Raw genomic sequence first — 13,854 nt, 5'->3', positions numbered from 1 at the left:
TGGGGTGAAATCTTATTACAGAACTTAAAATTGATTCTGCAAAAGTTCCAGGTTTAACCACTGGTTTATGGTAGAATTGTTAGAACGTTTTTTCCCTTGACCATGCTGCTGTCTCCAGGATTTGGTCCATCGGTACATCCAACTCCATAGCTGCCGATGTAGCTGCAGCCCTGGTGGAATGAGATTTGAATATGTTAGTATCCACCCCAGCTGTTGTTAAAACCTGTTTCAGCCATCTGGAAATAGTTTGAACCAACACTTTTTTGTGGGGTTGCTTGTGGCTGATTAGTAGTGCCATCTCATTGCCTCTGATGTTTTTGGTGTTCTCCATATATAACAATAAATGTCTTATTATACAGAGACGATCATCTATAGGGTAGGCCCTAAATTCTATTTTGAGGCCTGATGATCCCGGTCTGTTCTGTTTGACTAATTCGTGAATATGAAAAGTTATATTTCTTGTTGAAGAAGTCATATTGTCCAGCCTTAACTTATGTAAAGACTGTACCCTTTGTACTGTGACCAATGCCATCAGCATGACTGTTTAATGCATCAGTTTTTGCAGGGACAGAGCTGTTGCTGGAACCAGTTCCTTAGCAACGTTAGGACAATACTCACATCCCATATTTTAGAGTACCTGGTTCTTGGGGGATTGATATTAAAAATTCCCCTCATAAGTTTGGTTACCAGGGGGTGAGTCCCAACAGAATGACGCTCTGATCCTCGCCATAGATATGCTGAAAGGGCACTTCTGGTGCAGTTAATGGCATTGTAACTGAGCCCCTCATCATAATGGAGGCCTGCCAAGAATTCCAGAACAGACGTTATGTTCATTGAGCTGTAAGTGATGTTGTTTCTGTGACAATATATCTCCCATTTCCTGATGTATACCAGATATTGTTTTTTGGTGGACTGCCTGTGAGCCGCTGAGATAATGTTCAATGTTCGGTCCGTCAGTCCCAGTTCCTGTAGAGGTTTCTTTAGACTCTACAAATTAATAAGTTTGTCGTATTATGACATGGATGGCTATCCCCAGTTACGAGATGAACCAACAAATCTGGTCGTTTCAGGATGGTGATACGTGGTTCTAAGACCATGTCTAGTATCACAGGGAACCATGGTTGAGTAGGCCAATCGGGCACTACCAAAATACCAGACGCCGAGTTATTTTGCGTAATGCCCGACTGATGAGGCAGAAAGGAGGGAATGCATAGAAAAACAATTTCCCCCAATGCAGTAAAAAGCATCTATCGCTGATGCCCCAGGGTCTGGTTCCCAAGAAACATAGTTTGGTAACTGGTGATTGAGTCTAGATGCAAATAGATCGATATCTGGTGTTCCATACCGTGCTACAATTTCAGCAAATATTTTTATATCCAACATCCATTCGATGTTTTAATTGAATTTACTTGACCTGGTGTCTGCCACTGAATTTAGGTTACCTGGTAGGTAAGTAGCTGATATCCAAATATTTTTCTGGATACACCATTGCCAAATTGTATTAGCCAGATTGTCGCATGATGTCGATTTGATTCCACCCATATGGTTAATATATGCCACCACTGTGGTATTGTCAATCTGTAGTCTAACATGCTGGTGATATATTCTAGAACAGTATGACTTTAGGCAATAGAACGCACCCACCATTTCCAGGTAGTTTATGCCAAGTGTCTGTAGTAATGATGCCTCCTGTGCATTCCATCTACCTCCACAGCTGGAGATGGAATTGGTTGCACCCCCACCAAGTGCACTGGCATCAGTTTGTAGCACCACTGAGGGGTTGCCGACAATGATAGGGCTGGAACAATGCCGAATGTTATCCCTCCACCATTTTAATTCCATAATTGCTTTGATTGGTAGCTTCATTGGTCTGTCGAAATGACCATTAATTTTGAGTGCTTGTATTTTTGCCCTTTGTAAATTTTGATAATACAAAGGTCCAAATTGTGTGGCTGGAAAAGCAGCCACTATTTTGCCAATCACCCTTGCTACCAATCTGATCCTTCCTGCACCCCCTGCACACTTGTAGTTTGTTCGGCAAACCCCTCTTTGGGGTCAGCCCAGAATTGACCCCCAGTACTCCCCTCTGACGAGGGAGATGCACTGTGCAGCCCTACGTAAGGTGCTGCTGTGGGTGTTATGTATGACCCACGGTGACTAGACTCCATCTCCCGGAGTCTGTCACGTTGGAGCATTTGCTCCATAAGCCGCTCCATCCGGCTCCAGCGCGCACGGTCGCTGGCCGCTCGCGGCTCCTCAAAGTCGGACTCATCAGAGTCAACGGCTGTTTGTATTTCTTTTTGCCTTCCCGCCCGGCCGCGGTGTAGATCTGGCCGGTGCGGGGGCTAAGTTGGGCACAGCTGATCCCATTACGGGTGATTCCTGTGCCGCTGGCCGCTGCTGGCTGCCCGCAACTCCGCGGTCCACCCCCACCAGCTTAGTCGCAGCTCTAGTCGACTTTTTCGATTTGTCCATCGTTTCCCCACCTGTGAAACAGTATGGGAACAATAATGACCGCAGAGCAACCATTTACCTGTCGGTCCCGGCTTTTAAACTTGCCGCTGCGGGGGAACGTCGTTCCACCCTGCCTGTCGTTTCGCAATGCGTATAGCGATATGACACGCATGCGTCCTGGCGGGTTCTTCACGTAGTCACTCATGTGACTCCGAAGTAAAATCTCAGTATAAATACAGCTGTTCTGTGAAGGCCTCAGAGGTTTGTTAGAGAACATTAGTGAAAAACAGCATCATGAAGCCCAAGGAACACACTAGACAGGTCAGGGATAAAGTTGTGGAGAAGTTTAAAGCAGGGTTAGGTTATAAAAAAATATCCCAAGCTTTGCACATCTCACGGAGCACTGTTCAATCCATCATCCGAAAATGGAAAGAACTGCAAACCTACCAAGACATGGCCGTCCACCTAAACTGACTGGCCGGGCAAGGAGAGCATTGATCAGAGAAACAGCCAAGAGGCCCATTGTAACTCTGGAGGAGCTGCAAAGATCCACAGCTCAGGTGGGAGAATCAGTCCACAGGACAACTATTAGTTGTGCACTCCACAAATCGGGCCTTTTTGGAAGAGTGGCAAGAAGAAAGCCATTGTTGAAAAAAAGCCATAAGAAGTCCTGTTTGCAGTTTGCCACAAGCCATGTGGGGGGGATACAGCAAATGTGGAGGAAGGTGCTCTGGTCAGATGAGACCAAAATTGAAGTTTTTGGCCTAAATGCAAAACGCTATGTGTGGCGGAAAACTAACACTGCACATCACCCTGAACACACCATCCCCATTGTGAAACATGGTGGTGGCAGCATCATGCTGTGGGGATGATTTTCTTCAGCAGGGACAGGGAAGCTGGTCAGAGTTGATGGGAAGATGGATGGAGCCAAATACAGGGTAATCTTGGAAGAAAACCTGTTAGAGTCTGCAAAAGACTTGAGACTGGGGCGGAGGTTCACCTTCCAGCAGGACAACGACCCTAAACATACAGCCAGAGCTACAATGGAATTGTTTAGATCAAAGCATATTCATGTGTTAGAATGGCCCAGTCAAAGTCCAGACCTAAATCCAATTGAGAATCTCTGGAAATTTGAAAATTGCTGTTCACAGACGCTCTCCATCCAATCTGACTGAGCTTGAGCTATTTTGCAAAGAAGAATGGGCAAACATTTCAGTCTCTAAATGTGCAAAGCTGGTAGAGACATACGCCAAAAGACTTGCAGTTGTAATTGCAGCGAAAGGTGGTTCTACAAAGTATTGACTCAGGGGGGCTGAATACTTTTGCACGCCACACTTTTCAGTTTTTTATTTGTAAAAAAAATTTGAAAACCATGTATCATTTTCCTTCCACTTCACAATTATGCACCACTTTGTGTTGGTCTATCACATAAAATCCCAATAAAATACATTTACGTTTGTGGTTGTAACGCGACAAAATGTGGAAAGGTTCAAGGGGTATGAAAACTTTTGCAAGCCACTGTATGTTGTTGGGGGAAGTTTGGGAGATGGGATTTATGGAGAATGGGGCTGTCAATAATTTGTGCTTGATTGAGATCTGGACTGAACCCCTGAGTGGCAGAATACAAATACAATAAACAGGAAAAAGGAACTAAGGGTCACGTTGCAACAGCACCATAACACATTCAAACAATTCACTGGATCTGCAAACAGACCCATTAGACACAAATTAATCTCCCTCTCTCCTCTCCCTCTCCTCTCCCTCTCCCTCTCCCTCTTCCCTCTCCCTCTCCCCCTCCCCCCTCCCTCTCCCTCTCTCCCCTCCTCCCTCCTCCCTCTCCCTCTCCCTCCCTCCTCCCTCTCCCCTCCCCCTCTCCCCCTCTCCCCCCCCCCCCCCTCTCCCTCTCCCTCCCACTCTCCCCCTCCCCCATCTCCCTCTCCCTCCCCCCTCCCCCTCACCCCCCCCCTCTCCCTCCCCCCCCTCCCTCTTCTTTCTCCCCCTCCCCTCTCCCTCCTCCCTCTACCCTCCCCCCTCACCCTCTCCCCTCCCCCTCCCCCCCCTCCCCCTCCCTCCCTCTCCCTCTCCCTCTCCCTCTCCCTCTCCCCTCACCCTCCACATGATTCTCTTCCTTTGTTCACACTTCCTATCCATGATACTCCACCTGGCGCCATCTGCCTGAGGTGCCCGACACCCCCACCCCATCCATCTGTGTACTGGCTATTTTCTTTATACCCTCTCTGTCTTGATGCAGCGTCTCAAATCAAAACATCAACCATCCCTTCACCTCCATAGATACTGCTCAACTTGCTGAGTGTTTCAACAGTTTGTTGTTTTGCTCTAGAAATTCTGCATTTTAGACCTGCTGGGACTGGCCTTGGAGAGATGTGGAAAAGCAAATTGCAGGGTGTAGAGATGATTTGTAGAGAGTAAACATAGAAACATAAAAAATAGCAGCAGGAGGAGGCCATTCGGCCCTTGAAGCCAGCACCGCCATTTCATTGTGATCATGGCTGATCGTCCCCAATCAATAACCCGTGCCTGCCTTCTCCCCGTATCCATTGACTCCACTAGCCCCTAGAGCTCTATCTAACTCTCTCTTAAATCCATCCAGTAACTTGGCCTCCACTGCCCTCTGTGGCAGGGAAATCCACAAATTCACAACTCTCTGGGTGAAAACGTTTTTTCTCACCTCAGTCTTAATTGACTTCCCCTTTATTCTAAGACTGTGGCCCCTGGTTCTGGACTCGCCCAACATTGGGAAAATTTTTCCTGCATCTAGCTTGCCTAGTCCTTTTATAATTTTATATATTTCTATAAGATATCCCCTCATCCTTCTAAACTCCAGTGAATACAAGCCTAGTCTTTTCAATCTTTCCTCATATGACAGTCTTGCCATCCCAGGGATCAATCTCGTGAACCTACGCTGCACTGCCTCAATCACAGGGATGTCTTTCCTCAAATTAGGATGATTCTGGGTGATGATTCTAAGGGGGAGTTAATTTTTGAGAACATTTGGAGGGCATGAATAGTACTGGGTGAGCTCTTTGGGAGAGTAGAGGAAGATGATGAGAAAAGCTGCGAATGGACGGCAACAGATAGGAACTACTAGCGAAAAAATTGGGATGGTTGGGACGGGGATCATTGGAAATGTTGGAAAGAAGATGATAGAAGGGAGAAATGATCAGGTGATGAAGGAGATTGAAGGGACTTCAGCTGAAGTTCATTGAAGAATTGGGGAAGAGGAAAGAGGGGTCAGAAGGAAGATTTGAGATGATTAGTGAGAAACGAGGAGGGCAATGATGGAGACAGATCTGAATCGCTATGAAGGACATTAGCAGGAAAAGGGGACAATTATGAAGTTCCAGCGAAAGGTGTATTGATTGTAGCGGTAGTCATTTTGGATGACAGGATTTAACCAAAACTCCTCCTTAAAAAGATTGATGCCTCAGACATGCCTCAGCGTAACATCCTGGCTGGAGCCAACATTAAACACCTACATCGAAGACCTATTGGGAAGAATATAACATAAGAAGCAGAAAATGGGCAATATGGCAAGATTGTTCCTGATGTTGGGGAAGTCCAGAACAAGGGGTCAGTTTAAGGATAAGGAGGAAGTCTTTTAGGACCGAGATGAGAAAAACATTTTTCACAGAGAGTGGTGAATCTCTGGAATTCTCTGCCACAGAAGGTGGTTGAGGCCAGTTCATTGGCTATATTTAAGAGGGAGTTAGATGTGGCCCTTGTGGCTAAAGGGATCAGGGGTATGGAGAGAAGGCAGGTACAGGATACTGAATTGGATGATCAGCCATGATCTTATTGAATGGCGGTGCAGTCTAGAGGGGCCGAATGGCCTACTCCTGCACCTATTTTCAATATTTCTATGTTTCTATGGCTGCTCCATGGTGGCTGCACAATCATGTAATAAGTTTGTGGCTGAATTATTTTTGGCATCAGCTCAACTCTCCTCACTGTGTTCCTCATCATTACCTTTGACTCCTCTATAGATTTCAAATCTGTCTGCCTTGTTCCTCTGGGATTGAGAATTCTGAAGATTTACAAGCTTCTCATTTCTATCTTAAATGGATGTTCAGTTATTCTGAATTGTTATTTACTGATGTTAGATTTTCCCATGAGGTGCAATCTCATCTCAGAATCAACCCTGCCAAGCTCTCTCAGAATCTCATGTTTCAATGTAGTCATCTAATTCTCTGAAACCCCACAAACAACGTAGGCAAAAGCTGCTCAATCTTTATTCATTGGACAGCACCTTCACCCTAGTTATCAATGTTATCTTTGCTGAATTACCTTCAATTCAGGTATATGCCTTCTTTAATAAAGGGACTAAAACTGTACACAACACTCCAGATGTAGTGTCTGTTGAGTAGTAGCTGTACTTCCCTATGTTTATGCTGCATCCCCACGGACACATTTTTGTCGTTGCTTGATGTACTTGCACAGTATCTTTCTGTTTCATGTAGAATGATACAGCACGGTGGCGCAGTGGTAGAGTTGCTACCTTACAGCGCCAGAGACCCGGGTTCGATCCTGACTACGGGTGCTGTCTGTACGGAGTTTGTATCTTCTCCCCGGGACCTGCGTGGGTTTTCTCCGGGTTCTCCAGTTTCCTCCCACACTCCAAAAACGTACAGGTTTGTAGGTTAATTGGCTTGGTAAAATTAGAAACTGTCCCTAATGTAGGATGGTGTTAATGTGCAGTGGCTGAAGGGCCTGTTTCCGCGCTGTATGTCCAAACTAAACTAAAAAAGACACAGTGATTCCTTTGAATGGATGCAGTCTGCAATCCTTTTCTGATTAAACCATGTTCTGCTTTTTATTCTTGCTATTAAAATAGACAATCTCGCATGCTGTTGAGCTAAATTGTGCAAACCTCAGTGTATGTCAATTGGCATCAGTGATTGTCAATTTTAACATACAATATGATAACTCATGCATGTAAAGAACTGGAAATGAAGTTATAGAAATGCCCTAAGCACACAAAATACGTAATTGAATTTTGGTTAAGATTCGATCATGTAGAAAGAATGTTTAACCTCATGAGGGATTCTGGGTTCTACTCTATTATCTCAGAGTTTCATGTACAAAGCTGATTTGAATGAGCTGTTTTCTACAGGCAAGGTGGGGTTGCTTTTAACGGCTATTTCTTGATTGTTGGGAAGACAGATATTTCTGTTATACGTAGTGAGAGCTATTTCTGAAACCAGAGCCCCCTTGTGGCACTGGGGGGAAGGAGATAGTGGGATGGAATTCATGAGACGAGCTTCTAAGCTCAATACATCTGAAATAATATTGGACAAAATAAGATGGACTTCCAACCATAAGCACCAGTTGCATAATTTGTAAGGTAATATACTTTGGTGTCAAATATTTCATTCCAGATATAGTGCGGAATTAGAAATACATTGTGTAGGAAGGAACTGCAGTTGTTGGTTTATACTGAAGATAGACACAAAGTGCTGGAGAAACTCAGCGGGTCAGACAGCATCTCTAGAGAAAAGGAACAGGTGACATTTTGGGTCAGAACCATTCTTCAGACTCCGATTCTGTTCCTTTTCTCCAGAGATGCTACCTGACCCATTGAGTTGCTCCAGCATTTGTGTCTATCTTCATTAGAAATACATTGCTATATCCCTTTCATTGTATATCCCTTTCAATTTTTCTTTAATTTTTTCTTTTCTTTCTTCTCTATTCTTTTTTGTTTTTCTTGTTTCACCTCTCCTTTTTGTTTTCTCTCTCGGGCTTTACAGCTTTATGGGCTCTTTTTCTCTCTTTTTTTCACAAACTAACAACATCACCACTTTATATAATATTCTCTTTCTCTCTATTTCTTGCTTTTCTTACTTTTTTCTTCCTATTACATTTAAAATAAGAAGTTGTACATGAAATGTAATATGCTATTCATGTCTTATTATTGTACATTGCTTCTAATAAAAATATTAAAAAAAAAAGAAATACATTGCTACAGGACAAGGAAAACAAAGAAATTAATTTGATTGGCCTTGGAAACTTTGACAGAGTGGGGCTAGAATTCTGTATTTAATTATCAGTATCATTGCACAGGTATGAGCCATTGTATTGGCATTTCCTGTCGATGTTTTTAAATAAAATTGTGATTCTAATGTAGGTTACGGTCCTCATTTCATTAAACGTAGAAGGTCAGACAAAACCTTTCACAGGGATGAGATTTTATCTGACTTATCTTCCAGCATGATAATTTTTGGAAATTTGCAACTCATTATTAAACATGCGTAAAGAGCAAATATAAAGACGGAAGTTGAAGAGAACTGAAATATTTTAAATATATATACGATGTTCTTCTGCGGGAATGAAAGAACATATTTAGAAAATTCGTTTTACAGTCCCAGGACTGCACAATGTTCAGCAAAACTTTTTAAAACTGAGTTTATTATTGCTTACCTCAAGAGTAAGAGTAAAGAGTGTTCAATTGTCATATGTGCCCAAATGGAACAATGAAATTCTTACCTGCTGTAGCATAACAGGCCTGTAAACACAGTATTCAATCAATAATATCATTGAACTAACAAACAAGGTTCAATAAATAAAACATGCCTATAATACTGCAAAACAAAGTGAAAACCCAAAGTTCCTAGTGCAACCAAGATAGTTTGTAGTATATTTTATGTTTGCAGTGTTCAATAGCCTGATGGTTGTTGGGAAGAATCTGTTACTGAAGCTGGAGATCATGGTTCTCGGATTCCCCTACCTTCTTCCCAATGGCGGGAGTGAAATAAGAGTGTGGTGCGGGTCCTATATGATGCGTGCTGCCTTTTTGAGGCAAAGTCTCCGATCAATGCCTTCGATGGTGGAGAAAGTCAGTAACCAAACGGCAGATTCCAACACTCTTTGGAATCTCCTTTGTGCCTGGGTGTTTGAGTTGCCGAAACCGGCAACCAGTCATTGTTCTCTTTACCGTACAAGAGTCAACAGTCAAGAGTGTTTTATTGTCATATGCCCGGAAACGGAACTTGCAGTAGCAGAAAGGATATGTAAACGTAGTACTCTATAAGAACCATAATAAACTACAAAAGGTTCAATATTAAATTTTAATTTGAAGTAACTTTTCTAGTTTACAGAATGAAATAAAAACAGTAGAGGGAATGCAGGGAGGATTTGCAATGGCCAAACCTGCACTTCCCAGCAGTGGTCTCTGCACAATGATTACATGCAGGAACTAAAAGGTGCACGCATACAGGGTGAGGACTGACAGACTGATAGAGAAGACTGAGAGCTGAACTGGTTGAGATCTTTAAAGTTAGGAAGGGATGCAATCATACAGGAAGTATGCCTCTATCTGTGGGGAGGCCGAATCTAGTAAGAAAATGTGTAGGAAGGAACTGCAGATACTGATTTACACCGAAGATAGGCACAAAATGCTGGATTAACTCAGTGGGCAGAAAATGATGATAACTCAAGGTTCAAAGGTCATCTTATTGTCAAGTGTACCAATTAAGGTACAGGGAAATTCGAAATACCATACAGCCATACTAACAAAAAGAGCAACAAGACACACAACTACATAAAAGTTAACATAACATCCACCACATTGGATTCCCCATGTTCCTCACTGTGATGGAAGGCAATAAAGGCCAATTTCATTCCTCTTTATTCTCCCATGGGCGGGGCAGTTGAACCATCCGCAGTTGGGTTGATCAAAGCCCCAACGTGGTCGAGGCCCCCGTGGTGGGGCGGTCATAACTCCCGCCCCTTGGAGTCCCCGATGTCGGTCTCTAACCAGAGACCGGAGGCTCCCACGGTTGGAGCCCCAAAGTCGACCCTTGACATGGATCACAAACTCCATGATGATAAGTCCGCAGGCTCCCGCGATGGAGCGCCCGGTCGATCTCTAGCAAAGGCCGCCAACTCCACGATGTTAAGCTGCAATGTGGACAGAGATACGATCAAGAAAAATATCACGCCTCTGTCGAGGTAAGAGATTAGAAAAAAGTTTCCCCCAACTCCCCCTTCCCACCCCCCACAACTCGCATAAAGCAAGCTAAAGAACACTAAAAAGCATTCATTTACCACATACAAAACGGACACAAAGAAGGCAAGGACAGGCAGACTGTTGACGAGGTAGCCATTGCTGGCGCCACCCGGTGGGGAGTAGGGTGTGTTGAGAATGTAGAATTACCTAGAGGTATTACGTGGTTTTAGATGTATTTGATATGTTGATGGGGGTCAGATGAGACAAGGATGGATACACTGTTGATACTGGTCTATTTAAATGTTGTAAAATTAATTCTTAATTCAATATAATTCTACTCATGGGATACTCATGCAGGGTGGAACAGGGGTTTGTTTTGGAATGCGGGTGAATTTAGGAATAGGAATACTTTATTGTCACATGTGACTAGGCACAGTGAGATTCTTTGCCTGCATGCCCAATATAATTTATTTGCGGTGTAGTGATATTTACGACATTCAGCAGTAGTATCATCTCACTTCTGAGAGGTTATAACTAAACATTTAATTGCCCAAGTCACTAAAAACCTTTGCTTATATTTTCAAGCAGGATCTTGTTTTGAGATGCCTACCTGTGAAACTGATCAGTCATCAGGACACTTTGATGGGAAGGCCGGCATTAAGGTAATTGATTTATTGCTTCACCGTCCAGTTTAAGTAAGTAAGCAAGTACGTTTATTGGCCAAGTATTCACATACAAGGAATTTGCCTTGGTGCTCCACCCACAAGTAACAACATAACATACAGTGACAATTACGAATGACTCAGAAAACATTAAACATTAATAATAATAAAACATTAATGATAAAACACCATTGATCAAGTATGTGATCCAACAAAATACCAGATCAAAGGGAGGCTACAAATGTTTGGCTGTTGAGTAGAGCAACTACTCGTGGATAAAAACTGTTTTTATGTCTGGCTGTGGCAGCTTTGACAATCCGGGTCGGACTGAGCGTCCATTTAGTGTTCTTTGACAATATTTGGGATATTACATATTTCTGTGAGATTAGATTGCTTGGATATGATGATACATCTGTTTACCCATAGGGATCTGTTTTGAAAATTTTCATAAGCAAAGATTTCATGTTTTGAAACATCGCAGTAGGCCATTTGGCATTCGAGCCTGCACCGCCAACGGTGATCATCCAACTCAGGTGTCTTCATACCCCCTTCCCCTTAGCCACAAGGGCCACATCACTCCCCATATAGCCAAGCTCTTGGCAGAGAGTTCCAGAGATTCCCCATTTTGACAAAGTTTTCTCATCTTTTTCAAGGAAAGACCCCTTGTTGGACTTCCCTAACATTCTTTTGGGGGAACTTAAGAATTTTTAGTTTCTTAGATCCCCTTCAATAGTTTCTAGAGAGAGTCCATCCAGCATAAGCAGACATCCCAGGAATCAGGCCCTTCGGCCTCAGACTGAGACCAAAACTGTCAAAACTCCAGGTGTGGTCTCACCAAGCGATGCAGTAGAACCTCTCTGCTCCTATACTCAAATCCTTTTGCATGAAAGCTAACACCATACTACCTGCATGCCTACCTTCATTAGGAACAATTTACCATTTATACCTAAGCCAATTTACCTATCCACATTATCTGTATGCCCTTTTGCCCACTCACCCAGTGTATCCAAGAACCCCAGTCTCCTAGCAGATCCTCACAGCTAAACTGCCCCCACGCAGGTCAAGGGGATTGCCTTCAAAATCCAGATCATTAATATAAAAATAGGTGCAGGAGTAGTCACTGCCCCTTGAAAAGGAGTTTACTCCAGCTTCCGCCAGCCACTCAATATGATCATGGCTTTGAAACATCATTTTTTTGAAAGTTTAATTTTTTGGGGGAAATTAATTTTAGTTTCCAGCGCAAATCAATATACAGCGCAGAAAACCCCTTTGGCCCACTGAGACCTCTGCTTTTTACTCATATCCCTTGATTACCCTTTAGCCCTAAGAGCAGGTCAAGGGGAGAAAATAGAAAAATCTAACTTTTCTCTTGAAACATACTAAACTCTGAAAGTACAAACTCTGTACAGCCAGCATAGTCTGGTTCGAACCCGGGTCTCCACTGCTGCAGTATGAATATATCTGCACAATCAACAATCTTTTGACCTGCATAGTCCAGATTTTCTATTTTATATCCTCTGTGCCTCTGATGAGCAAATGCATCAAGATCTCTGGACATTTCCATTTATAGCCAACAATGTGCACAGCCTACCAACAATGTGCAAGGCCGCCTGCGACTATTTCCAGAATTTCCTTTCACCTTTACCTGGTTCAAACCATCCTCTGCCCATACAGAGGCAAGCTTTCATGGTGCCTACAGCTTGCGATGATTGCATATCCCAACCTCCACCTATTGACCTGGTGACCTGATCTAGACCACTGATCCCACCTTGACTACCAATTGTACTCCCCAACAACGAAACATAGCAACCAAGCACCTTACCCCACCTCTACCTCACAACCAAACCGTATCCTATCTCCACCTGACAATCAAACCCTGCCAACTTCCAGAGCTCCTGGCCGGGGCCTGACCAACCCCCCGGGACTACCCGGGGGCTCAACCAAACCCGGTGTGCACCTCGCACCACCCGGCGTGGCTAAGCGGGACAATTGCCATCGCCTAGCCCTTTGACCTGACATCGGGGGGGGGGGGGGGAGAGTGCAGTGGAGAGATAAGTTTTTTGGCAACCATCACAGCATGTGATGGCCTTTCTTGGGTCTATTTGTTTGGAATGTATGGCTGCAGAAACGGCATTTCGTTTGGACCTCAAGGGGTCCAAATGACAATTAAATTGTATCTTGTATCTTGTATCTTGTAACCCCCTCTCTACCCTGACAACCAAACACTCATCGGCTAGTGAACCTAGCCCCCAATTACTGATCTTAGCAACTATCAAGCCTTTCTCTGGACTACAAAGCTGGACTCTGACTTGCAATCGTATCCCTAAACTAACAACCCTACTCTCTTAAAACCAACCTTACACTTGGATTATGGATCTCACTTGCATAGTCCACATTTTCTATTGTATATCCTCTGTGCTTCTGATGAGCAAATGCATCAAGATCTCTGGAAATGCATCATGATCCCTGTGGACTCAGGCTTGACCCCACCTCTGGAAGCCGTCTCATTTCCTCTGTGCAATAGATTGTGTAAAAGGGAAGGGCCTTGTTGCCAGGCTGAATTATCCAGCAATAAGCACATGCACAAGAACATTCATTAGCCCATCAAACCGCCTGAGTAATAAAACTTTGGAACTGCCACCCAATTATTATATTCAAATGGGTGAACAACTCAGACGATGAACTAGGATTATTGCATTATTTAATGCAAAAAGCATGTTTTCCATAATGTGCTGAAACATTGCTTATGTATGTTTAAAGTGTAAGTTTACCTGC

The 13,854-nt window shown here is 43.6% G+C and overlaps 1 protein-coding gene across 3 annotated transcripts in view; it reads left to right on the top strand.

Moving 5' to 3' along the window:
- arhgef28a (Rho guanine nucleotide exchange factor (GEF) 28a) overlaps positions 1 to 13,854 on the top strand; it is a 259,871-nt gene that overhangs the window by 18,833 nt on the left and 227,184 nt on the right. For 2 of the 3 annotated variants that reach the window (XM_055632136.1, XM_055632138.1), the window contains exon 2: positions 11,006 to 11,079. In XM_055632136.1, the coding sequence (XP_055488111.1) occupies positions 11,020 to 11,079 (60 nt within the window). In that variant the 5' untranslated portion in view covers positions 11,006 to 11,019. Of the gene's footprint in view, positions 1 to 11,002; positions 11,080 to 13,854 lie in introns of all 3 variants that reach the window. The other variant, XM_055632137.1, reaches the window with a different exon arrangement.

This window comes from Leucoraja erinacea, chromosome 3 (genome assembly GCF_028641065.1).
Source record: "Leucoraja erinacea ecotype New England chromosome 3, Leri_hhj_1, whole genome shotgun sequence".
Classification (NCBI taxonomy): Eukaryota; Metazoa; Chordata; class Chondrichthyes; order Rajiformes; family Rajidae; genus Leucoraja; species Leucoraja erinaceus.
Note: the sequence above shows the minus strand (reverse complement) of the source record. Positions and strands in the feature narration are given on the sequence as shown.